The 25,820-nt window shown below is 45.8% G+C and overlaps 1 protein-coding gene across 1 annotated transcript in view; it reads left to right on the forward strand.

The window, feature by feature from the left end:
* Positions 1-25,416, forward strand: part of LOC124034409 (eIF-2-alpha kinase activator GCN1-like) — a 38,948-nt gene extending 13,532 nt beyond the window's left edge. The window contains exons 23-57 of the mRNA XM_046347584.1: positions 2,090-2,203; positions 2,317-2,515; positions 2,848-3,000; positions 3,496-3,677; positions 3,948-4,028; positions 4,134-4,277; positions 4,357-4,481; positions 4,911-5,100; positions 6,228-6,298; positions 6,452-6,617; positions 6,756-6,950; positions 7,082-7,328; positions 7,436-7,557; positions 7,921-8,035; positions 8,232-8,411; positions 9,108-9,328; positions 9,449-9,517; positions 9,607-9,942; positions 10,039-10,181; positions 10,305-10,422; positions 10,523-10,738; positions 11,279-11,443; positions 11,616-11,777; positions 12,507-12,599; positions 12,766-12,909; positions 13,091-13,360; positions 13,552-13,665; positions 19,579-19,809; positions 20,057-20,250; positions 20,440-20,554; positions 23,156-23,252; positions 23,738-23,886; positions 24,002-24,112; positions 24,317-24,538; positions 24,703-25,416. Coding sequence (XP_046203540.1) covers positions 2,090-2,203; positions 2,317-2,515; positions 2,848-3,000; positions 3,496-3,677; positions 3,948-4,028; positions 4,134-4,277; positions 4,357-4,481; positions 4,911-5,100; positions 6,228-6,298; positions 6,452-6,617; positions 6,756-6,950; positions 7,082-7,328; positions 7,436-7,557; positions 7,921-8,035; positions 8,232-8,411; positions 9,108-9,328; positions 9,449-9,517; positions 9,607-9,942; positions 10,039-10,181; positions 10,305-10,422; positions 10,523-10,738; positions 11,279-11,443; positions 11,616-11,777; positions 12,507-12,599; positions 12,766-12,909; positions 13,091-13,360; positions 13,552-13,665; positions 19,579-19,809; positions 20,057-20,250; positions 20,440-20,554; positions 23,156-23,252; positions 23,738-23,886; positions 24,002-24,112; positions 24,317-24,538; positions 24,703-24,828 — 5,580 coding nt within the window. The 3' untranslated portion in view covers positions 24,829-25,416. The remainder of the gene's footprint in view (positions 1-2,089; positions 2,204-2,316; positions 2,516-2,847; positions 3,001-3,495; positions 3,678-3,947; positions 4,029-4,133; positions 4,278-4,356; positions 4,482-4,910; positions 5,101-6,227; positions 6,299-6,451; positions 6,618-6,755; positions 6,951-7,081; positions 7,329-7,435; positions 7,558-7,920; positions 8,036-8,231; positions 8,412-9,107; positions 9,329-9,448; positions 9,518-9,606; positions 9,943-10,038; positions 10,182-10,304; positions 10,423-10,522; positions 10,739-11,278; positions 11,444-11,615; positions 11,778-12,506; positions 12,600-12,765; positions 12,910-13,090; positions 13,361-13,551; positions 13,666-19,578; positions 19,810-20,056; positions 20,251-20,439; positions 20,555-23,155; positions 23,253-23,737; positions 23,887-24,001; positions 24,113-24,316; positions 24,539-24,702) is intronic.
* Positions 25,417-25,820: the final 404 nt, after the last annotated feature.

Below are 25,820 nucleotides of genomic sequence, written 5' to 3' on the forward strand. Positions count from 1 at the left end.
GTTTCCTAGGAACGCGAAGCGAGGCGGCCATCTCAGTCGGCGCCGGAAATGTCTTACTCACCTCGGCTGCAGTGAAGGAGAGTCCACATGTTTTCGTTGCAGGCCGTGTCAGTGGCACTGTATTGTCCTCAAAGCGGGCAAAAAGTTATTTAGTCTGCCTGGGAGCAAGACATCCTGGTCCGTGACTGGGCTGGTTTTCTTCTTGTAGTCCGTGAGTGACTGTAGACCCTGCCACATACCTCTTGTGTCTGAGCCGTTGAATTGAGATTCTACTTTGTCTCTATACTGACGCTTAGCTTGTTTGATAGCCTTCGGTCATGTTACCAGTCACCTTGCCCTGATTAAAAGCAGTGGTTTGCGCTTTCAGTTTCACGCGAATGCTGCCATCAATCCACGGTTTCTGGTTAGGGAATGTTTTAATCGTTGCTATGGGAACGACATCTTCAACGCACGTTCTAATGAACTCGCACACCGAATCAGCGTATTCGTCAATGTTGTTATCTGACGCAATACGAAACATATCCCAGTCCACGTGATGGAAGCAGCCTTGGAGTGTGGAGTCAGCTTGGTCGGACCAGCGTTGGGCAGACCTCAGCGTGGGAGCCTCTTGTTCTAGTTTCTGTCTGTAGGCAGGGATCAACAAAATGGAGTCGTGGTCAGCTTTTCCGAAAGGAGGGCGGGCAGGGCCTTATATGCGTCGCGGAAGTTAGAGTAACAATGATCCAAGGTTTTTCCACCCCTGTTACAGAGTTACAGTTTATATAAAGAAATCAGTCAATTGAAATAAATTCATTAGGCGGTTATCTATGGATTTGTCATGACTCGGAACACAGATATGCATCTGTTGGTCATAGATACCTTCAAAAAAATGGTTGGGCGTGGATCAGAAAACCAGCCAGTATCTGGTGTGACCACCATTTGCTTCTTGCAGCGTGACACATCTCCTTCGCTTGTTGATCTGGCTGTTGATTGTGGAATGTTGTGCCACTCCTCTTCAGTGGTTGTGCGAAGTTGTTGGATATTGGCGGGAACTAGCACACATTTCTGTACATGTTTATACAGTGCATCCCAAACATGCTTAATGAGTGACATGTCTGGTGAGTATGCAGTTGTGTTCATTGTCCGTAGCTTATCCCTCCTCATACCAAAACCCCACCACCAAGAATGGTGTACTCTGTTCACAACGTTGACATTGGCAAACAGCTCGCCCACATGATGCAATACACGATGTCTGCCTGGCTCGGTACAGTTGAAACCGTGATTCATCCGTGAAGAGCACACTTTTCTAGCGTACCAGTGGTCATCAAAAGTGAGAATTTTCCCACTGAAATCGGTTATAACGCAGAACAGGTGAGGACAACGAGAATGCAGATGAGCTTGTATGCACACATGACTGTAAGTCGCTTTGGATAAAAGCGTCTGCTAAATGGCATATATTATTATTATTATTATAGCTTCCCAGAAATGGTTTCTGACAGTTTGTGCAGAAATTCTTGGGTTGTGCAAAGCCACAGTTTCATCAGCTGTCTGGGTGGCTGGTCGGACGATCCCGTAGGTGAAGAAGCCAGATGTGGAGGTCCTAGACGTGGTCTGTGGTTGTGAGGCCAGTTGGCTGTACTGCTAATTCTCTGGCAACAGCACTGGTGGACATTCCTGCGGACAGCATGTCAATTGCACAATCCCTCAACTTGAGATATCTGTGGCATTGTGTTTTGTGACACAAATGCACATTTTAGAGTGGCTGAGATATTGTCCCCAGCACAAGGTACACCTGTGTAATGATCATGCTGTTTAATCTGCTGCTTGATATGCTACACCTGTCAAGTGGATGGATTATCTTGGCAAAGATAGTAATGCTCACTAACAGGGATGTAAACAAAGTTGTGGATAAAATTCAAGAGAAACCAACTTTTGGTGCTTATGGAACATTTCTGGGATTATTTATTACAGCTCATGAAACATGGGACCAACACTTTACATGTTTTGTATTTTTGTTGTATAATAGGTCCAAGTTGAATTATGATTGAACCATCATTAATTGAAGAAAGAGTTATCATGAAATGAACATTGTGATTTCTGTCTGTTTTAGGAGATCAAGAAGAAGAAAGGCATCAAAGACGAGTTGCAGCTGACCAGCAAACAGAAGGAGATGATGCAAGCCCAGCTGGAGAAAGAGTCCTCCATTCGCAAGAGACTACAAGGGGTACGGCCAGACACTTTGACATTTTTCACACTTATCCAGTTTCTCAAACATTAAACTCTAGACATTGACATAATGTTCCTGTTGTTTGATCGATCGACTGTTGTGGTTGTCAGTTGGACATGGAGCTGCAGTGTGCGGTGGGTCTGCTGGAGGCAATGTTGATCCAGAAGCCTCCCCAGATCTCCTGGCAGCTCCCAGGGGTCCTCCAGGTCCTACTTCCCCTCCTCCACTCCCCCCTGGCCGCCCCACGCCTGCAGCAGGCCTTCCTCGACATAGGAGCCTGCCTCATGCCCACTGAGCTGCACTACCTGGGTACATATAATATATGGTGTAATATATTCCATTTTGTAGACACTTTTATCCAAAGCATAAACGAATACACTCGGTAGAGCTTTCCTCTCACTTCCCTCGTGTCCTTGTTCACACACCTTCACAGATCTGACAGGACTAGATAATAGAAAATAACATGGAAACTCCATCTAGCCTACATGAAAACTATGTGGAGTTATTGCTTGTACCTATCCAGTTGTCTCTGATCTTTAAATGGGAGTGAACAAAGACAAGGTGGAGGGAAAAACGTTCTACTTCCTGTGATGAAACTTCCTCCTACCTCCTGCATGTTCTACTCATGGTCTCCTCCACAGCTCTGCTGGTGGGCCGGGTGACACTGCGCCTGATGAAACCTGAGTGTGATCTGGATGAGGCCTGGGGACAGGAGGATCTAGAAACAGCCACCCAGCGCACTGTCGGGCTGCTGCACATGCACACTGTCCCACACAGAGAGGGCAAGGCTGGTGGTGAGCCCACACACACCCACACACACAGAGAGGGCAAGGCTGGTGGTGTGAAAACATACACACACACAGATAGGGCAAGGCTGGTGGTGAGCACAGACACACACAGAGAGGGCAAGGCTGGTGGTGAGCACACAGAGAGCGGGCAAGGCTGGTGGTGAGCACACAGAGAGCGGGCAAGGCTGGTGGTGAGCACACAGAGAGAGGGCAAGGCTGGTGGTGAGCACACAGAGAGAGGGCAAGGCTGGTGGTGAGCACACAGAGAGAGGGCAAGGCTGGTGGTGAGCACACAGAGAGAGGGCAAGGCTGGTGGTGAGTACACAGAGAGAGGGCAAGGCTGGTGGTGAGCGCACAGAGAGAGGGCAAGGCTGGTGGTGAGCACACACACACAGAGAAAGGGCAAGGCTGGTGAAGAAACACGGACACAATACAGACACGCATCAACATCATTGAGATTATACCTGCTGGTGGCCTAATGCTCTCATCATGTTGTTTCAGACATGGCTCCACTGTCTGCCCCAGCCTTCTCCTTCTGTTTCCCCCTGCTCAACACCGTGCTCAGGGACTCCTCAGGCAGCACTGAGGAGACTGAGAGCATGCAGGTCCGTGCCCTGCAGGTCATCAATGTGCACGCTCAACTTCGCGCTGAGGTTGACACCACAGACATACTCATCGATGAGGTAAGAGTTGATCAAGTTTATCGTCTCAGTGTGTTGTCACATCCCTTTGTCTGAGGCATACTCCTACCAACGTATAATACTCCTACCAACGTATAATACTCCTACCAACGTATAATACTCCTACCAACGTATAATACTCCTACCAACGTATAATACTCCTACCAACGTATAATACCTTTCTCTTCCTGTACTCTCCACTCTATTAATGGCTGGCCATCATGGACAGGGGGCTTATGTTTGTATGACTTTTCTCTCTGTTTTGTCTCTCAGAATGGTCCTGAGCTGCTACCTCGTTTCAGTATGCTGCTTCTCCTGACCAGAGTCATCTCCACTGCAGCACCCAGGCTGCAGGTACACACTCCAACACCATGCTTCTACCATATTTACAGGCAAATACTAATTACATACGTTTATACAGTGTGTCTGAGTGTAGATCTGTAATTGTGTATGTTTCAGGTGCTGGCATCCCAGTGTCTGACAGCAGTGTGTGCCAGTGGAGGAGGAGAGAAGGGCTGTGCTCTGGCTGAGCAGGATGAGATAGACGTCCTGCTGGAGGCTTTGCTCTCCCCCTGCTTCTCTGTCAGAGATGCTGCCCTCAGGGTGAGGAAATAGTGTGTGTGTGTGTACTGTGTGTGGGTCTTTGGATGTGTGTTAATGTCCCACCTCTCTTTCTGTCCAGGGCCTGTTGGAAATGGAGATGGCTCTGCCTACAGAAAGTACAGATGCCAATGGTCTGCGTGTTCTCCGCAGGCTGTGGGTGTCCAGGTTTGATGTGGAGGAGGAGGGCAGGACCCTGGCTGAGAAGTGAGTATCTAACATTGTCTCCTCTGTGTAATACTTAGCTAGTTGAATATAGCTCCCGTCTTCAAATGACTTTGCTTTCGAGAAGTAGCGCGTCTCCCCTCATGTAGCGTAGCTGCTGTGACTGACCATACCTCTCTGCTCCCCTTCTCTCCCCCAGGCTGTGGCAGGCTCTGTGTCGGGAGCTGGTCCCTGACCATACCTCTCTGCTCCCCTTCTCTCCCCCAGGCTGTGGCAGGCTCTGTGTCGGGAGCTGGTCCCTGACCATACCTCTCTGCTCCCCTTCTCTCCCCCAGGCTGTGGCAGGCTCTGTGTTGGGAGCTGGTCCCTGACTATACCTCTCTGCTCCCCTTCTCTCCCCCAGGCTGTGGCAGGCTCTGTGTCGGGAGCTGGTCCCTGACCATACCTCTCTGCTCCCCTTCTCTCCCCCAGGCTGTGGCAGGCTCTGTGTCTGGAGCTGGTCCCTGAGCTGTGCTCTCTGCTCATCGGAGATGTGACCCACCATGAGGAGGCTGTGCGTACTGCCGGGGCCGAGGCTCTGTCCAGTGCCATCAGCGAGTACCGCGACCAGTCCCCCACTGTCCTGGGCCAGCTCAATGAGCTCTATCACCAGAAACTCTATGTGAGTCTCCCTCACCCATGGCCCTATCACAGCTCAGGAATAGTCAGGTATCAGGAGTGGTGTGTTGTAAGATACACTATAAAAGTATGTGGACACCCTTTCAAATTTGTGGATTCGGCTATTTCAGCCACACCCGTTGTTGACGGGTATTAAGTTGAGCACAGAGCCATGCAATCTCCATAGACAAACACTGTCAGTAGAATGGCCTTAATGAAGTGCTGTGACTTTCAACATGGCACCGTCATAAGATGCCACCTTCTCAACAAATCAGTTCTAAAAATGTCTGCCCTGCTAGAGTTACCCTGGCCATCTGTACGTGCTGTTATGAAGTGGAAACAGCTCAGTCACGAAGTGGTAGGCCACACATGCTCATAGAACAGTACCGCTGAAGCTCGTAAAATCATCTGTTCTCGGTTGCAACTCTCACTACCGAGTTCCAAACTGCCTCTGGAAGCCAATTCAACACAACTGTTCGTCGGGAGCTTCATGAAATGGATTTCCATGGCTGAGCAGCCGCACACAAGTCTAAGTTAACCATACACAATGCCAAGCGTCGGCTGTAGTGGTGTAAAGCTCGCCGCCATTGGACTAACTTAGGCTCATTGGAGCTATGGAAAACGTTGTCTGGAGTATTGAATCACGCGTCACCATCTGGCAGTCTGACGGATGAATCTGGGTTTGACGTTTGTCATGGTTTGGGCTCCTTAGTTCCAGTGAAGGGAAATCTTAACGCTACAGCATACAATGACATTATAGATGATTCTGTACTTCCAAATTTGTGGCAATAGTTTGGGGAAGGCCCTTGTTTCAACATGACAATGCCCCAGTGCACAAAGCGAGGTACATACAGAATTTTTTTCCCGAGATCGGTGTGGAAGAACTTGACTGGCCTGCACAGAGCCCTGACCTCAACCCCATCGAACACCTTTGGGTTGAATTGGAACGCTGAATGTTCCAACATCTAGTGGAAAGCCTTCTCATAAGAGTGGAGGCTTTTATAGCAGAAAAGGGGGACCAACTACATATTAATACCCATGATTTTGGAATGAGATGTTGGATGAGCAGGTGTACACATACTTTTGGTCATGTAGTGTAGAACCATGGTTAATGTGAAACTGTTTTTTCAGAGACCTCCTCCTATCCTGGATGCTTTAGGACGAGTCATCTCTGAACAACCACCTGACCAGTGGGAAGCCAGGTAAGCGAACGCTCTGCCACTCAACAATGTTGATACAACTCTTATTCCAGTCTATAGCACTGGGTGATGGTGATAACTTTCCAGATTCTAATTTGCTGTGTTTAAGTGGCACCACCTTGTGCATAGTGTCTAAGGGTATGTTGGTGTCTGCAGGTGTGGCATCGCCCTGGCTCTGAACAAGCTGTGTCAGTATCTGGAAGAGCCCCAGGTCACTCCTCTCTTCCTGTTCTTTGTTCCTGACGCCCTGAATGACCGTCACCCTGAGGTGCGGCGCTGCATGCTGGATGCTGCCCTCTCCGCCCTCAACACACACGGAAAGGTACCAACACTCTTTAAATACTCTAGACAACCACACTTCTCCTGGCACCCAATGCAACTGCTCCTCTCTCAATTGACTCCTACCAACTCAATACAGTATATCCCTTTTCTTTCTGAGCAGTGTGTTGTTGTGTTCCAGGACAATGTGAGCTCCCTGCTCCCTGTGTTCGAGGAGTTTCTGAAGGACGCCCCCCAGGACGCCAGCTACGACTCAGTCCGCCAGAGTGTGGTCATCTTAATGGGCTCTCTGGCCAAACATCTGGAAAAGAGTGACCCCAAGGTCAAACCCATTGTGGCCAAGCTCATTACAGCACTCTCCACACCCTCACAGCAGGTACTGGAACAATCCCTCACATTATTCACTATAGGTTTCATCTTGATTTCTAGAACCTATATGCATTGACCTTTACAATCAAATGCCTGCTTATTGTAATCGTTTCCTTGTTTTTCTCTTTCCTCTCTCAGGTCCAGGAGTCTGTGGCGAGCTGCCTGCCCCCTCTGGTCCCTGCCATCAGGGAGGATGCTGGGGGGATGGTGCGGAAGCTGCTGCAGCTGTTGTTGGAAAGTGACAAGTACGCTGAGAGGAAGGGCGCGGCCTACGGACTGGCCGGCCTGGTCAAAGGCTTGGGAATCCTGGCCCTCAAACAGCAGGACATCATGAGTACCCTGACCGACGCCATCCAGGACAAGAAGAACTTCAGACGCAGAGAGGGTCAGTGACTTCTCGCCAGTCGCTTAATAACCTTGCTGGTCTCTATGGTTAACTTTGTTCCCTGCAATCTAGGCCTGTGATTTTTAACACTTCGCTCTCTTCTCCAGGTGCCCTGTTTGCCTTTGAGATGCTGTGCAACATGCTGGGGAAGCTGTTTGAGCCCTATGTGGTCCACGTGCTGCCCCACCTCCTGCTCTGCTTCGGAGATGGGAACCAGTACGTCCGAGAGGTACAGTTAACATTTCAATCCCACCTACTTTCTTCCTGTTTTCTCTCACACTTCTCATTCAACACTATTTTACATTTACATTTAAGTCATTTAGCAGACGCTCTTATCCAGAGCGACTTACAAATTGGTGCATTCACCTTATGACATCAGTGGAACAGTCACTTTACAATAGTGCATCTAAATCTTAAAAGGGGGGGGGGGGTGAGAGGGATTACTTATCATATCCTAGGTATTCCTTAAAGAGGTGGGGTTTCAGGTGTCTCCGGAAGGTGGTGATTGACTTTTTCCACCTAATAATTCTCACATTCACTCACATGTTTTGTTGTGCATTACGCTCTATCTAACGTCCTTGCCCTTTCCCAGGCGGCAGATGACTGTGCCAAGGCGGTGATGAGGAACCTGAGTGCCCACGGAGTGAAGCTGGTGCTGCCCTCCCTGCTGGTGGCTCTGGAGGAGGAGTCCTGGAGGACCAAAGCAGGTGAGGTTCCGCCCACTGCATCATGGGCCTTTTTTAGAGAGCTGTGCCATGTTATCCCAAATCATAGGATTGAACCATTAAGCAATCACCTGATGGTAACCACATCCTTGTCCTCCCTTCCTTGGCCCCTACTCTGCTCCCCATTCATCTCATCTTTATCTCTTCTTAATCCTTCTACTCTCCTTTCCTCCTCCAGGTTCTGTGGAGCTCCTGGGTGCCATGGCATACTGTGCCCCTAAGCAGCTGTCCTCCTGCCTGCCCAGCATTGTGCCCAAGCTGACCGAGGTGCTGACTGACTCCCATGTCAAAGTGCAGAATGCCGGCCAACAGGCCTTACGACAGATTGGCTCTGTCATCCGCAACCCTGAGATCCTGGGTAGGAGGGCTATGCGCAACTCTGAGATTTAGCTATAGAAATGTGAAAAAAATCAGTTAAAGCAGAATGTACAGTTGTGTGGAAGATATTAATTGAAAATACTTTAAAGTACTACTTTTTTTGGATATCTGTACTCTACTATGTATATTTTTGACAACTTTTACTTCACGACATTCCTTAAGAAAATAATGTACCTTTTACTCCATACATTTTCCCTCACATCCAAAAGTAGTTGTTACATTTTGAATGCTTAGCAGGACAGGAAAATGGTCAAATTCACACACTTATCAAGAGAACATCCCGACTGCCTCTGATCTTGCGGACTCACTAAACACGCTTCATTTGTAAATGATGTGTGAGTGTTGGAGTGCCCCTGGCTATCAGTACATTTTAAAAACAATAAAATCGTGCCGTCTGGTTTGCTTAATATAAGGAATTTGAAATTATTTATACATTTTGATACTATATTTTAGCAATTACATTTACTTTTGACACTTACGTATATTTAAAACCAAATACTTTTACTCAAGTAGTATTTTACTGGGTGACTCACTTGAATAATTTTCTATTACGGTAACTTTACTTTTACTCAGGAATGACAATATGGTACTTTTCCCACCAATGCATCTGTAGGGGGAATACAGATACCGATTGTTATTTTAGGGTAGTTACTAACAGTTTCTGTCCCCCTCTCAGCCATAACCCCCATCCTGCTGGACGCCCTCACTGACCCCTCCCGTAAGACCCAGAACTGCCTGCAGACGCTGCTGGACACCAAGTTTGTCCACTTCATCGACGCCCCCTCCCTGGCCCTCATCATGCCCATCGTCCAGAGGGCCTTCCAGGACCGCTCCACTGACACTCGCAAGATGGCCGCTCAGATCATCGGCAACATGTACTCCCTCACTGATCAGAAGGTACGCAGCAGCGCTGGGATATTGAGTTGCATTGTACTACAATTCATCTTCTATAAATGCTCTGTTTATAATGTACGTTTTTCTAATGGTTGACACAATGTGTTTGTCTCTGTGTTGCAGGACCTGTCCCCATACCTGCCCAGTGTCATTCCTGGACTCAAAGCCTCTCTGCTGGACCCTGTGCCTGAGGTATGTACCTCTGCCTAACAGTTCAACAACAAACCCGTTAAGGGGTTTGGTTAACTGATGATAACTCTCTCTCTCTGTCCTCCTCTCAGGTGCGTACAGTGTCAGCCAAGGCCCTGGGTGCCATGGTGAAAGGCATGGGTGAGTCGTGCTTTGATGACCTGATGCCCTGGCTCATGGAGACCCTGGCATCTGAGCAGAGCTCTGTGGACCGCTCTGGAGCTGCCCAAGGTCTGGCTGAAGTGATGGCTGGGCTGGGCGTGGAGAAGCTGGACAAGCTGATGCCAGACGTGGTGCAGACTGCCAGCAAGGTGGACATCGCCTCCCACGTCCGCGACGGTTACATCATGATGTTTATCTACCTGCCCCTCACCTTCGGGGACAGGTTCACCCCCTACGTTGGCCCCATCATCCCCTGCATCCTCAAGGTAGGGAACACTCAACAATCACTAACATCTCTCCATTCTCTCTCCCTGGTTGTGAACACCTCTCACCAGTCTCTCCCTCTCTCCTTGGTATTACAGGCTCTGGCAGATGAGAACGAGTATGTGAGAGACACTGCCCTGCGTGCCGGCCAGCGCATCATCAGCATGTACGCTGAGACGGCCATCGCCCTGCTGCTGCCTGAACTGGAACAGGGCCTGTTTGACGACCTCTGGAGGATTAGGTCAGATATATATATATATATATACTATACACTATACACTATACATTTTATGTCCGTATGTAAGGGTTTTACCTGGCAGTGATAGTAATGTAAGTGAGCCTCCATGTTGTCTCTGGTTCACAGGTTTAGCTCCGTGCAGCTGCTGGGAGACCTACTGTTCCACATCTCTGGAGTCACAGGGAAGATGACCACAGAGACCGCCTCAGAGGACGACAACTTTGGCACAGCGCAGTCCAACAAGGTATTCTGACAAATATGCATGATTGTACTGTATAGATGGTTGATTATAAAGTGGTTTGTATGTGGTGTTGGTGCTGAGCCCTCTTCCTCCTTTCCCCCAGGCAATCATCGGAGCCCTGGGTGGAGAGAGGCGTAACCGAGTCCTGTCTGGCCTCTACATGGGCCGTTCAGACACCCAGCTGGTGGTCCGACAGGCCTCCCTCCACGTGTGGAAGATCGTGGTGTCCAACACTCCCCGCACCCTCCGGGAGATCCTGCCCACCCTCTTCACCCTGCTGCTGGGCTTCCTGGCCTCCGACTGCCCTGACAAGAGAACGGTAACGCTACTGCTCATTACGTCTACAATCTATGGAGCCGTTTCCTCCTTGCTCAATAAGTCTACAATCTATGGAGCCGTTTCCTCCTTGCTCAATAAGTCTACAATCTATGGAGCCGTTTCCTCCTTGCTCAATAAGTCTACAAACTATGGAGCCGTTTCCTCCTTGCTCAATAAGTCTACAATCTATGGAGCCGTTTCCTCCTTGCTCAATAAGTCTACAATCTATGGAGCCGTTTCCTCCTTGCTCAATAAGTCTACAATCTATGGAGCCGTTTCCTCCTTGCTCAATAAGTCTACAATCTATGGAGCCGTTTCCTCCTTGCTCAATAAGTCTACAAACTATGGAGCCGTTTCCTCCTTGCTCTCACAGCTTTTGCACTTTATCACATCCCCTTTGTCTAACTCTCTGTGGTCCTGTTCATTAATTGCACATTGTTAAGACATGTCAGTGTTCTGAATTTGAGTGTATTTGCGTTCTGTGTTCTCTCCTGCTTCTGATCCCTGGTTTACTGAATGTGGCTTCTCTCTGTGGTTGTAGATCGCTGCGAGGACACTTGGAGACCTGGTTCGTAAGCTGGGAGAGAAGATCCTCCCAGAGATCATTCCTATCCTGGAGGAGGGTCTGCGCTCAGACAAGAGTGATGAGAGGCAGGGTGTGTGCATCGGCCTCAGTGAGATCATGAAGTCCACCAGCAGGGATGCGGTCAGTATCCCAATACATACCCAGCCACTTTTTCCTTCGTCTTTTAATTCACGCTTTATGTAACCTGGCATTTAACCTTGATGAGTATCAATTTTTCAAGGAAAGTGTCTTAGACATAGCAGGGGTATGTGATGTGATGGTAGAGCAGTAAGTTGACTGTGTATGTTTCCAGGTGCTGATATTCTCTGAGTCCCTGGTCCCCACGGTGAGGAAGGCTCTGTGTGACCCACTGGAGGAGGTTCGAGAGGCTGCAGCCAAAACCTTTGAGCAGCTCCACGCCACCATCGGTCACCAGGCCCTGGATGACATCCTGCCTGCCCTGCTCAAACAGCTGGTGAGAGACACCTCCCCACACACCAACATTAACCCTCTTCACCTCTGAACAACCCTCTGTATCCACCATAGCCATTAAAACCAGTAGATAGTGATAGCGCTGACGTCGTCCACGTATTCCTATGGAAAACTCCGATGGTGCATTAATTATTTGATTTTGAAGCGTGCCTTATTGCTGAATTGGGGATTGAATGGCACCAAAAATCACTAAGGATCATGGTGAAAGTGGCCGTAACTTTGGTCGATGTAGTAGCTTTCATCCTGTCGGAGTCAGCCGGGAGCCTCCTCGTAGCCTGCTGGCACGTGATTGGTCTGTGTCAGCACGTGGTCCCGTGTAAATGTTGTTGTCCAAATGGATCCCTATTTAATACAATTTCCTGATTTGTGGCTAACTTTAAAATAAATCACTGTGTGGCTCGAACTTGATCATAATAAACACATTTTAGAACTCGAAACAGCCAACAACAAAAAAAAGCCAGTTCTGGCGATCAAAATTTACATGGGCTTTCTAGGGCAGACCAGGACATTTTGTCACTGCTATGTTGCTACGCAGTAGCCTACCAGCAGAGCTTGTGACTTTACGCTCCAAACCGGACACTGGGAGCCTGGTATCCACACATTGTGTTCGGTTATACTCACTCATGTCCCTCCTTAAGAAATTCTGGAGAGGGCAGAGAGGATCCACCGTGGAACAGAATATAGAGTGAGGTTAATGTTTCTCTGTGTGCAGGATGATGAGGAAACTGCGGAGTTTGCTCTGGATGGTCTGAAACAGGTGATGGCAGTAAAGAGTCGCTCTGTGCTGCCCTACCTGGTGCCCAAGGTGAGCTGTCCAAACATTACACACTCTACTAACAATGGTTCATCTCAATGATCATTTTTTGGATTTATATAACACTTTTCCTGATGCTCAAAGTTCTTTTAAGTCTTTTTTTATAGTATGAGTGTAGTTCTGTGTATAAATGCTATCCTCTCCTCTTCATTGACAGCTAACTGCTCCTCCAGTGAACACGCGTGTGCTGGCCTTCCTATCTGCCGTGGCTGGAGACGCTCTGACACGCCACCTTGGGGTCATCCTGCCCGCCCTCTACTCTTCTCTGAAAGACAAGCTGGGAACAGAGGAGGGGCAGCAGGTAACAACGGCATTCATGATTACAATATGGTTGTAAAGCAGTTCCAAGTGCACAGGCACTACTATTAGTCATCATCATGGGATAATATTACAGTGGTTCTTAGTGGGCTGTTGTGGTCACTAGATGATGGCTCTGTCCCCAGGCTCATATAACCCCTGTTCTCACCCCACCCCTCCTCTAGGAGCTGGCCAGCTGCCAGGCAGTGATCCTGTCTGTGGAGGATGAGGTTGGTCAGCGTATCATCATCGAGGACCTGCTGGAGGCCACCAGATCACCTGACGCTGGTCTCAGACAGGCTGCCGCCACCATCCTGAACGGATACTTCTCCCGCACCCGCCTGGACTACAGCGCCCACACCCGCAACCTGCTGTCAGGCCTCATCCGCCTGCTCAACGACTCCAACCCGGAGGTCCTAGTGCAAAGCTGGGACGCCATCAACTCCATCACCAAGGTTAGCAGTTGGCACCAAGAGCATTACAGGCACTGGGAATGAGTTTGTCAGGGTTTACTGACGCCGTACAGTATTTGTTATGTGTTTTGGAGCTTTATGCAGCATTGATTTTATAGATAACCTTGTGACCTTTGGTTAACTGACAGAGTATGCATCTATGTAAAGTAATGTTAAACTCTTTGTTTTTGTAGAAACTGGACGCTGGCAGCCAGCTGGCTCTGATTGATGACCTGCACAGAGACATCCGGTCAGTGGCAGCAGACGTCAAGGGTCAGCATCTGCCTGGGTTCTGTCTGCCCAAGAAGGTAAGCCTCTCCTCTAGAAAGATGGCGCATTTCCACTGAGGATTTAGCCCAGTGGTTTACCCAGAAGGCTCAGACTTTTCTGTTTTCCATCTACACGAGCCGGCACCCATGTCACACTGGGCCATGGCTCTGGCGGACCTACTTTAACATGGAGCCACGCCCCCTGGGTACTTTTCAGCTGGCATTTACATAACACTGGCTAACTGAACTTTAACACCTCACAAAGCAACATTCTTGAATGATACATTGGTTGTTGAAGTCTTTAGTATCACACTCCTAATGGAAACTCACTAAAGGAGTCCACATGCTTCCCAGCCACAATGTGTAACAGCCTTATTCTAAAATGGATTAAATAATTAATTTTCCTCATCAATCTACACACTATACCCCATAATGACAAAGCTAAAAAAGGTTTTTAGAAATGTATGCAAATATATATAAAAAAGAAACAGAAATACCTGATTTACATAAGTCTTCAGACACTTTGCTATGAGACTGGAAATTGAGCTTGGGTGCATCCTGTTTCCATTGATCATCCTTGATGTTTCTACAACTTGATTAGAGTCCACCTGTGATAAATTCAATTGATTGCACGTGATTTGGAAAGGCACACACCTGTCAATATAAGGTCCCACAGTTGACAGTGCATGTCAGAGCAAAAAACAATCTATGAGGTCTAAGGAATTGTCCATAGAGCTCTGAGACAGTGTTGTGTTGAGGCACCAATCTGGGGAAGGGTACCCAAACATTAATGCAGCATTGAAGGACCCCAAGAACACAGTGGCCATCATTCTTAAAAGGTATAAGTTTTGAACCACCAAGACTCTTCCTAGAGCTGGCCGCCCGGCCTAACTGAGCAATCAGGGGGAGAATGGCCTTGGTCAGGGAGGTGACCAAGAACCCAATGGGCACTTTGACAGAGCTCCTTTAAAAAATGTTTTTATGTATTTCCTTTATTTAACCAGGTAGGCTAGGTTGTGAACAAGTTCTCATTTACAACTGCGACCTGGCCTAGATAAAGCACAGCAGTTCGACACACACAACAACAGAGTTACACATGGAATAAACAAACATACAGTAGAAAAAGTATATATACAAATCAAATCAAATGTATTTATATAGCCCTTCGTACATCAGCTGATATCTCAAAGTGCTGTACAGAAACCCAGCCTAAAACCCCAAACAGCAAGCAATGCAGGTGTAGAAGCACGGTGGCTAGGAAAAACTCCCTAGAAAGGCCAAAACCTAGGAAGGAACCTAGAGAGGAACCAGGCTATGTGGGGTGGCCAGTCCTCTTCTGGCTGTGCCGGGTGGGGATTATAACAGAACATGGCCAGGATGTTAAAATGTTCATAAATGACCAGCATGGTCGAATAATAATAAGGCAGAACAGTTGAAACTGGAGCAGCAGCACGGCCAGGTGGACTGGGGACAGCAAGGAGTCATCATGTCAGGTAGTCCTGGGGCATGGTCCTAGGGCTCAGGTCCTCCGAGAAAAAGAAAGAGAGTATTAGAGAGAGCATATGTGGGGTGGCCAGTCCTCTTCTGGCTGTGCCGGGTGGAGATTATAACAGAACATGGCCAAGATGTTCAAATGTTCATAAATGACCAGCCTGGTCGAATAATAATAAGGCAGAACAGTTGAAACTGGAGCAGCAGCAAATTTAAATTTTCTATCGGAAATGTTAGCAACACCTCCGCCTTTGGGGGATGCACGGGGGATATGGTCACTAGTGTAGCCAGGAGGTGAGGCCTCATTTAACACAGTAAATTCATCAGGCTTAAGCCATGTTTCAGTCAGGCCAATCACATCAAGATTATGATCAGTGATTAGTTCATTGACTATAATTGCCTTTGAAGTAAGGGATCTAACATTTAGTAGCCCTATTTTGAGGTGAGGTATCAAGATCTTTTTCAATAATGACAGGAATGGAGGTGGTCTTTATCCTAGTGAGATTGCTAAGGCGAACACCGCCATGTTTAGTTTTGCCCAACCTAGGTCGAGGCACAGACACGATCTCAATGGTGATAGCTGAGCTGACTACACTGACTGTGCAAGTGGCAGACTCCACTATGCTAGCAGGCTGGGTAACAGCCTGCTGCCTGGCCTGCACCCTATTTCATTGTGGAGCTAGAGGAGTTAGAGCCCTGTCTATGTTGGTAGATAAGATGAGAGCACCCCTCCAGTTAGGATGGAGTCCGTCACTCCTCAGCAGGTCATGCTTGGTCCTGTTTGTGGGTGAGTCCCAGAAAGGGGGCCAATTATCTACAAATTCTATCTTTTGGGAGGGGCAGAAAACAGTTTTCAACCAGCGATTGAGTTGTGAGACTCTGCTGTAGAGCTCATCACTCTCCCTAACTGGGAGGGGGCCAGAGACAATTACTCGATGCCGACACATCTTTCTAGCTGATTTACACGCAGAAGCTATGTTGCACTTGGTGATCTCTGACTGTTTCATCCTAACATCGTTGGTGCCGACGTGGATAACAATATCTCTATACTCTCTACACTCGCCAGGTGATGGCTAAAGCTAAAACATCTTCAGATTAGCCTTAACGTCGGTAGCCCTGCCCCCTGGTAAACAGTGTATGATCGCTTGATGATTCGTTTTAAGTCTAATACTGCGGGTAATGGAGTCACCAATGACTAGAGTTTTCAATTTGTCAGAGCTAATGGTGGGAAGCTTCGGCGTCTCAGACCCCGTAACGGGAGGAGTAGAGACCAGAGAAGACTCGGCCTCTGACTCCAATCCGCTGCTTAATGGGGAAAACCGGTTGAAAGTTTGTCGGCTGAATGAGCGACACCGGTTGAGCGTTCCTACAGCATTTCCTTCCAGAAACCGTGAGAAAGTTGTCCGGCTGCGGGGACTGTGCCAGGGGATTTATACTACTATCTGTACTTACTGGTGGCACAGACGCTGTTTCATCCTTTCCTACACTGAAATTACCCTTGCCTAACGATTGCGTCTGAAGCTGGGCTTGCAGCACAGCTATCCTCGCCGTAAGGCGAGTACAGAGACTGCTATTAGAAGGCATCATGTTAATGTTACTACTTAGCTTCGGCTGTTGGAGGTCCTGACGAATCGTGTCCAGATAAAGCGTCCGGAGTGAAAAAGTTGAGGAAAAAATAAATATATATATATATATACGGTAATTAAAAAGTAAAAACCGTAAAGTTGTCAGGTAGCAAAATAGGTTGGCAACAAAACGCACAGCAACTCGAAAACAAGTCTGCAAGTTGTGACCGGAAATGACGTCAACACGCTCAGTCAAGCAATAAATAGGCCATGGTGGCAATAAATAGGCCATGGTGGTTTAAGTTATTACAATATACCAATTAAACACTGGAGTGATTGATGTGCAGAAGATGTGCAAGTAGGGATACTGGGGTGCAAAGGAGCAAGATAAATAAGTACAGTAAGGGGATGATGGTAGTTGGAAGGGCTGTGTACAGGTGCAGTGATCTGTGAGCTGCTCTGACAGCTGGTGCTTAAAGCTAGTGAGGGAGATATGAGTCTCCAGCTTCAGTGATTTTTACAGTTTGTTCCAGTCATTGGCAGCAGAGAACTGGAAGGAAAGGCGACCAAAGGAGGAATTGGCTTTGGGGGTGACCAGTGAGATATACCTGCTGGAGCTCATGCTACAGGTGGTTGCTGCTATGGTGATCAGTGAGCTGAGATAAGGCTGAGCTTTACCTAGCAAAGACTTGTAGATGACCTGTAGCCAGTGGGTTTGGCTACGAGTATGAAGCGAGGGCCAGCCAACGAGAGTGTACAGGTCGCAGTGGTGGATAGTATATGGGGCTTTGGTGACAAAACGGATGGCACTGTGACAGACTGCATTCAATTTGTTGAGTAGAGTGTTGGAGGCTATTTTGTAAATGACATCGCCATAGTTGAGGATCGGTAGGATGGTCAGTTTTACGAGGGTATGTTTGGAAGCATGAGTGAAGGATGCTTTATTGCGAAATAGGAAGCGGATTCTAGATTTCATTTTGGATTGGAGATGCTTAACGTGAGTCTGGAAGGAGAGTTTGCATTCTAACCAGACACCTAGGTATTTGTAATTGTCCACATATTCTAAGTCAGAACCGTCCAGAGTAGTGATGCTGGACGGGCAATTGTAGAATAAGGCTCCAATTTAACAAAATGTGGAAAAATTCAAGGGGTCTGAATACTTTTTGAATGCACTGTACGTTATGGCAACAATTTGATTTTTTTGCTTCAGTGAAGGTGTTTTCGGCTGTTTTGGCACATTTTTTTCCTGGAGACAAGTCAAAGTCTATGCCCTTTCGTCGGTGATTGGTCAACAGTAGGGATTCTTCAATTAAGTCTTTGTTGTCATTCAAGGAGAGGAGACTCGTTTTCATGTACATTATTTCATTGAGAAATACTGCACCAAATATCTTAGATGTAATTCTGACTATTTTGAGGAAGTTTACTGGATACTGCGTCTCAAAATGGACAAACCACACTCTTTTTTTTCTCCTTTTTTAAGCGAAGGTCTTTTTAAGGGAGTATGCAGGTGCACGTCTTCGGTTCACCTAGCCGACTTTTGCTAGTTACCTGCTGAACTGAAGCAAGCTGACACCTTCACACTAGAGCTTACATTAGCAACATGCACCCGCCCGCCCACCTGAGGATCTCTTTCAGAAATCTATTTCCTGTGTTTGAGGGGGGAAAGGTCCACTTGTCACTTAAATCTCGCTGGATTGATTGCTTTAATTTCCCTCCTACGACTCTTTCATACTCTTGTGCCTGTGGTTTTTTTTTACCGTTAATGTTATGACAGCAAAAATGTTTATAATGACCTGTCAAACACACTCTTGTATTGGCTGAAATGGGCTCAATGGAATACATTGTCTTTTTGTTGATTTAATGCATTGTCTCGACACTTATATCACAAGAAAGAGAAGAAAAATAACTTGTTTTGATGGGCGTTCATTTTTTTGTGGAATTTAACAAATGTATTTAATACAAATTAGATGTGCTGCAATGAAAGCAACTTCCGGAAGTATACATTCGGATTATATTGATATTATGTTTGATCTCGCAAACAATGTAAACTATGTTTACATGGGTGTAATCTAGAGCCAAGCGTGTTGATTTTTAATCCGAGGGTATCCTGCTATTGACACACTTGAATCATGCAATAGAACGTGACAACGTAATTGAGGCAGTCCAGACCGTGCAGGTAGATTAGACTGAGCAAGTGTTTGGTGGTTGCAGGCCTGTTCCACACCTTTATATTAATTGGTTAATATATGCAAAAACATCTGGTGTATTTATGCAAATGAGGCACATATAATTTTCTTAATATTAACATAAAATATATAAAAGAACTTATACGTTAAGAAAATGTGTATGTGTGTGTATATATGAGTGCATTTTAAGATTTGACAAAAATTGATGACCTGAAGTCCATTATTTGTCTGCCAGTAAAATGTTTTATGTGCTATAATTCAGTCAATATATGAGGGATCATACAATTCAAAACGTTTGGAATATCTTCATCCATTTTCCAACTGATGAATTTATTATAATTGTTTATAAACCTTTTAACAATTTTGATGACCGTTGATATTAATATAAAACACTGGTGACACACATCCTGGTGTGGGGGTAAGTCTAGATAGAAAACACCAATATGGTGACACACATCCTGGTGTGGGGGTAAGTCTATAGATAGAAAACACCAATATGGTGACACACATCCTGGTGTGGGGGTAAGTGTAGATAGAAAACACCAATATGGTGACACACATCCTGGTGTGGGGGTAAGTGTAGATAGAAAAACACCAATTACAGTCACATCTACAAGTTACTCCAACTCAGGTTGACTAATGTTAATATACCCTGTGTTCTCCCTCTTCCTCTTTCCCCCCCTTGTTCTTCTCCTCGCCCTCTTCCCCAGGGTGTGACCTGCATCCTGCCAGTCCTGAGGGAGGGAGTGTTGACAGGCAGTCCTGAGCAGAAAGAGGAGGCGGCTAAGGCACTGGGAGGGGTCATCAAGCTGACATCCCCTGATGCTCTCCGACCATCTGTGGTCAACATTACCGGACCACTCATCCGTATCCTGGGAGACCGCTTTGCCTGGAGTGTGAAGACCTCTCTATTAGAGACACTCACCCTGCTGCTGGCCAAGGTCAGTGTCTGCTGATGATTCAGTCTGATGTTAAAGGCTGTGTTCGGTAAGCACAAAATGGGAGGAGACATTTTGGGGGTGGAAATGGGGTTAATACATTAAATAAATAAACGATTTTCGCTCTTCCATTTCTAAACGTTTTCCCATTTTGTACCTACTAAACACAATCCTGTAGTTTCCTCCCTGCTGGAACGATGGTTGGTGTCTGGCTCTGGTCTTGACCCTGTTGCTCTGCCCCTGTCTCCAGGTAGGCATAGCCCTGAAGCCCTTCCTGCCCCAGCTCCAGACCACCTTCCTAAAGGCTCTGCAGGACTCCAGCCGGGCAGTTAGACTGAGGGCCGCTGAGGCCCTGGGCCAGCTGGTCTCTATCCACAGCAAGGTGGACCCTCTATTTACCGAGCAGCTCTCTGCCATCAACAACGCTGAGGACTCCGGAGTGAGGTACGCAAAACCATTCAATTATGGGAATGTTTCTGGAATTTAGCAACCCTCAGGTGTTCTTATTGAGAAACAATATCAAGAGTAGTGATCAGTTCCATATAGGATTCCCCTCATTTAAGAAATTATTTTTGATTGATTAGATTCAATCAATCAAAATTGTGATCCTAGTGTTCTGCTCCCATATTTCAGGGAGACCATGCTACAAGCCTTACGATTTGTCATCCAGGGAGCGGGTTCAAAGGTTGACCCAGCCATCAGGAAAAACATTACCACGACATTGCTGAGCATGCTGGGACATGATGAGGTATGTACAAAGATGGTGGATAAATGAAGAGGGTTCACTCAGGTCGTTGTCAGTTCTGGTCTACTTAATGGGGTGGTTCTCCCATAGGCACCAATGCAATAGCAGATGAGTCTGGTCTACTTACAGGCTGACCGCACTGCTTGCGTCGCAAAATACACTTTGAAATCTATATTATTCAATCATTGCACCCACACTGCATTGCCACAGGCTAAAATAGAAGTCAGTTCTATTTGTGATGCAGATTGCACAGCAAGTCCTGCCTCTCCCATCTCCTCATTGGTTTATAGAAGCAGGTACCCACGTGCCATCTCCTCATTGGTAATACCCACTTGGGTGACTGAAAGACGAATGAGGTCAGTGGTGGTAATGCACCTAATTTATGAAAGTTGCCAATCGCAATACAATGTCAGTAGAAGAAAAAGCCTAGGAGGAGAGGTGACTAGAAATTATTCGGTTGACCGTTTTATGTGTGGATTAATTGTCGGGAGTAGAGGACCTTGTGCGTTTCAGGTAAGATAACAACTCTATGTTTATATCCCAGGACAAATTAGCTAGCAACAGCCAGCTAGCTAAATAGGACAAGTTAGCTAGCTAAATTGCCGTAAATGTTTAATGCTTTTCGACCTGTTCCCAAATCAATGTAATTGGGCCAGAATTTGTTTTGATATTTTAACCTGCGTGTCGTGATCGTGTTTTGTGTGGGGGGACAAAATAAATGTATGCACGATGGCGCACGCGCGCAGCCGATTTGGGTTCCGAGTTAGTGAGCTCGAAGTATTCAGACAGTAACAAATGTTTTGCTTTGGCAATTCTAGCACGTTGGTTAATGTGTAGACTGTTGGCTTTAGTTTGAGGGTATTTTCATCCATATCAGCTTAACCATTTAGAAATTACTGCAGTTTTTGTATATAGTCCCCGTCCATTTTAGGGGACTAAAAGTTTTGTGACAAATTAAGTTGTGTATTATAGTCAACCATTTTTAGTATTTGGCCCCATATTCCTAACATACAATGATTACATCAAGCTTGTGACTCTACAAACGTGTTTGCTGCACTTGTTGTTTTGGTTGTGTTTCAGATTATTTTGTGCCCAATAGAAATGAATAGTAAATAATGTATTGTGCCATTTTGGAGTCACTTTTATTGTCAATAAGAATCTAATATGTTTCTAAACACTTCTACGTTAATGTGGATACTACCATTTATTATGCATAGTCCTGACTGAATCATGAATAATGAAGAGTGAGAAAGTTATACGCACAAATATCATACCCTCAAAGACATGCAATAACGGGAGGTTAGTGTTTTTGGGGGGGGGTGATATTTATGCCTAACTTTCTCACTCATTATTATTCACAATACATTCAGGACTATCCATTATCATGGTAGCATCCGCACTTATGCAGAAGTATTTACAAACATTATTCTTGTATATAATAAAAGTAACTCCAAAATGACACACTACATTATTTACCATTTCTATTGGACACAAAATATGAAACACCACCAAAACAAACAGCAAATGCATCCAACAAGTTTGTAGAGTCACAAACTTGTTGTAATCATTGCGCGCTAGGAATATGGGACCAAATACTAAACTTTTGACTACTTTAATACACGTATAAGTGAATTTGTGCCAATACTTTTGGTCCCCTATAATGGGGGACTATATACATAAAGTGCTGTAATTTCTAAACGGTTCATCAGATATGGATGAAAATACCTTGAAGTTAAAGCTGGCAGTCTGCACATTAACCTTATAGTCAATGTATCATTTAAAATCCAAAACGCTGGCATACAGAGCCAAAACAACAACAGTGTCACTGGCCCAATACTTTTGAAGCTCACTGTAGTTCCTTGACTTTCATTGAACCAAACAAAAGCCGCAAATGGGGTGTCTCACTTCCTCTTCCATGTCTGGTATGTCTTCGTGCAGATACACTGACTACAGCACGTATGAATGCAACAGATTTTTTTAAGGCAGACTACTGATTGCCCCTTTGTCTCCATTAGTGGTAATTGTTAGAATTGAGTGCAAAACAATATCAGTTTTATCTTGCTAGCTAAATATATATTTTACCTGCAATACTGAACCTCTCATAAGGACACATTCAGATCTAAGTTTCAGTGACAGAATCTTTTAGAGTGCAATGTTACATTTTAGCTCTGATCAGACTTGACTTCCGTCAGTCTAGGCAGGATGTGGCTTTATGAAAGTGGTTTTTGGCCTCCTTGTCAGCATGTGTGTATGAAAGCCTTAAAGCTGCAATATGTAACTTTTTGGGCAACCTGACCAAATTCACATAGAAATGTGTGTTATAGATCTGTCATTCTCATTGAAAGCAAGTCTAAGAAGTGGTAGATCTGTTCTATGTGCACTTTTTATTCTTCCCGTTCTCAAGTTTCATTTTTGCTCCTTTTACTTTCGGTTTTGTACACCAGCTTCAGACTGCTGAAAATATTATATTTTTGGTTATGGAATATATATTTCAGTGTTTTTGCTTGTTTTGTCACAAACTGAAATTAGGCGACCTATTATAATTTTAGAAACCAGGTGCATCTTTAAGTAGACTGATGTCGGTCTGTGTGTGTGTGTGTGTAGGATGCTACACGCATGTCCTCAGCAGGGTGTGTAGGAGAGCTGTGTGCCTTCCTGTCTGAAGAGGAGCTGAGAAGTGTGTTGCTTCAGCACGTCCTGGGTAGGAATTTACTGTCACACCATACTCTCCCTCACACTACCCACTACCCAGGGTTTCAGGAGGGAATGTCTCTCTTGAAACCAAAAAGCTAGCCACTTAGCTAGCAAGTCAGCAAACCAAATGCTGGACCCCTGAGCTGGATATAATTTATTTGACTCATCTTAGATTTCTTATAGTTTCACCCCCGCAGCCCCCGCCAAAATAATATATTTTTTAAACATGTTACTGTATTAAAAATTATACCGTTGGTATTTCAAAATACCCCCCGGTATACAGTATAAATGGTATATCGCCCAAGCCTAATTTATAGCATGTTACTGTACAGCCACTACGTTCCAAGTTAGGAGTTTATTAATAGTCAAATCTGCCATTTTGAACCCATATACGGGTACGAGTGTAAAGGGCTACCTCACTCTATCAAAATGGTAAAGTAGTAAGGAAAGACATTCATGTTTGTACTAAAACAGTGCCCTCTCTTCTCCTAGCTGACATATCAGGTGTGGACTGGATGGTGCGTCATGGTCGCAGTATGGCCCTGGCCATCGCAGTCAAGTCTGCCCCCGAGCAGCTGTGTGTGGAGGAGTACAGTTCAACTGTGATTGAGACCATCCTTGCCAATGCCACTGCAGACAGGGTAGATCCCATTAGTTTACTCATTCTGTTCAACCAGACCATGGAAGGATTTGCTTTCCAAGCACTTCCCTTGTCTTTACCCTCTCTGACTAAACACTGTGCCCTGTCTCCTCAAGATCCCCATAGCCACCAGTGGGATCAGAGCCATGGGCTACCTGATGAGACATCATCTCAGAACCGAGGGAGCAAGTGGCTCATCACAGCGCATTATCACACAGTTTGTCAAGGTGAGGCAGGGGGATACTTTCTCTTTAAGGTCACTTTTTTTTCCCATTTGCAAAAAATGTTTTGCCAATCGAGCACTAAATGTGTGTATTGTTCAATATTTGGGGTGCATGAATATGGATATTATCTGTAAGAAATAAGAACCACTATGACAGTACTCCTCTGAGGATTTGTCAGTAACCTCTCTCCTGTCATTTCCCCTGCAGTGTCTCCAGAACCAGTCCAGTGACATCAGGCTAGTGTCGGAGCGGGTGCTATGGTGGGTGTTTAAGGACAAGGCCACGCCCTCCCTGGAGCCCGCCCTCATCAAGCCTCTGGTGAAGAGCCTGCTGGACAATACCAAGGACAAGAACACCAGCGTCAGAGCCCAGAGCGAACACACCATCGTCAGCCTGCTCCGACTGCGCCAGGGAGAGCAGACCATGCAGGTCCGTGACACACACATACAAATAAACATCCACACAGTCTCAATACTCATTATAAAGAGGACAATACTCAGGCTGATGGATTTAAGTTGTGCATTGTGCATCTGGTGTACTTCTCCAATAATATTCAAATCTCTCACTCTGTAATGTTATGTTTTGTCTTTCAGAGCGTTAGTGCCATCCTTGACTCCGCAAGTAATGACCTGCTGTCTGACTGTCACCGCCGCTCCCTGAGGAAGATCTCCAGCCTTCCAGACTCTAACGAAGAGATTGACGACACCATCCTCACGTGATGGGCAGGACTGAACACAGCTTGACAAATCCATACGGTTGCTCATGTACTCAGAAAAGACCTCCACAGCAATCAAGAAAAACTCTGCTGTCACATCTCACAAATACATACATCTATGGAGAGAACCCTCACACACACATACATCCCCATTAACTCCATGTTATCCATGGACCAAGGAAAAGGAATGAATTTACTCACTTTCCTTAATAATCCCCCCCTTTGGACAATTATTTCATTTGTTGATGTTTTAGTGGCTCTAAACATACATTTAAAACATTTTGTTTCATCTCACTAAAGTGCAGTTAAATTTCCTGAGTGAGCTCACTGCATAAAGAAAGTAATTTGTGCCAATTCCTTTGACATTTTAAATGTGTATTCAATGTCCCTCTTATTTTATTGAATGTATTTCAAGCATCACTGATACTAGTATAACAAAGCAGCAATTACATTTCTCCCATTGCTTATCCTCTGGGTTTTATACCTCTGCTTTGTGTGTGTGGGGAACGCAACCTGTTACCTTTATGATGAAGTTGATATTCTAAACAATTATAAGGTTGTAAAAATAAATCAAATAAAGACCTTGATTTGATAATGGTTTGAATTAGTCTGAATTAACTAAAGACTTTTTGCCACATTGTGAACGTCACTCATTATATTTATCTAATTGCATTCACCAGTATACAACGCAAGTTACACAAATTGGAAATGTAGCTAGTAAGTCATATATCCTCTGTAAATTCAGAGAAGTATCCCTTAGTTAAGAGTGAAAAACTGCTGCCTATGACTTGGATACACATGAGACTGGATGTGGTGCGTTTTAGCAATTGTGTTGCTCCGAATGCAGTCTGTCTAGGTCAAAGGTGTAGAATTATTTACGAACAAATGGAAAGGTGCAAACTTTAAACGGCTCCCTGCATGGTGGCTAGAATCAATGGGCCCAAATGGATTAATGGTCCCACTTTGTCGTGCGTCTGCGCAGTGAGCATGGTTCGC

Source organism: Oncorhynchus gorbuscha, linkage group LG04 (assembly GCF_021184085.1).
Source record: "Oncorhynchus gorbuscha isolate QuinsamMale2020 ecotype Even-year linkage group LG04, OgorEven_v1.0, whole genome shotgun sequence".
Lineage (NCBI taxonomy): Eukaryota > Metazoa > Chordata > Actinopteri > Salmoniformes > Salmonidae > Oncorhynchus > Oncorhynchus gorbuscha.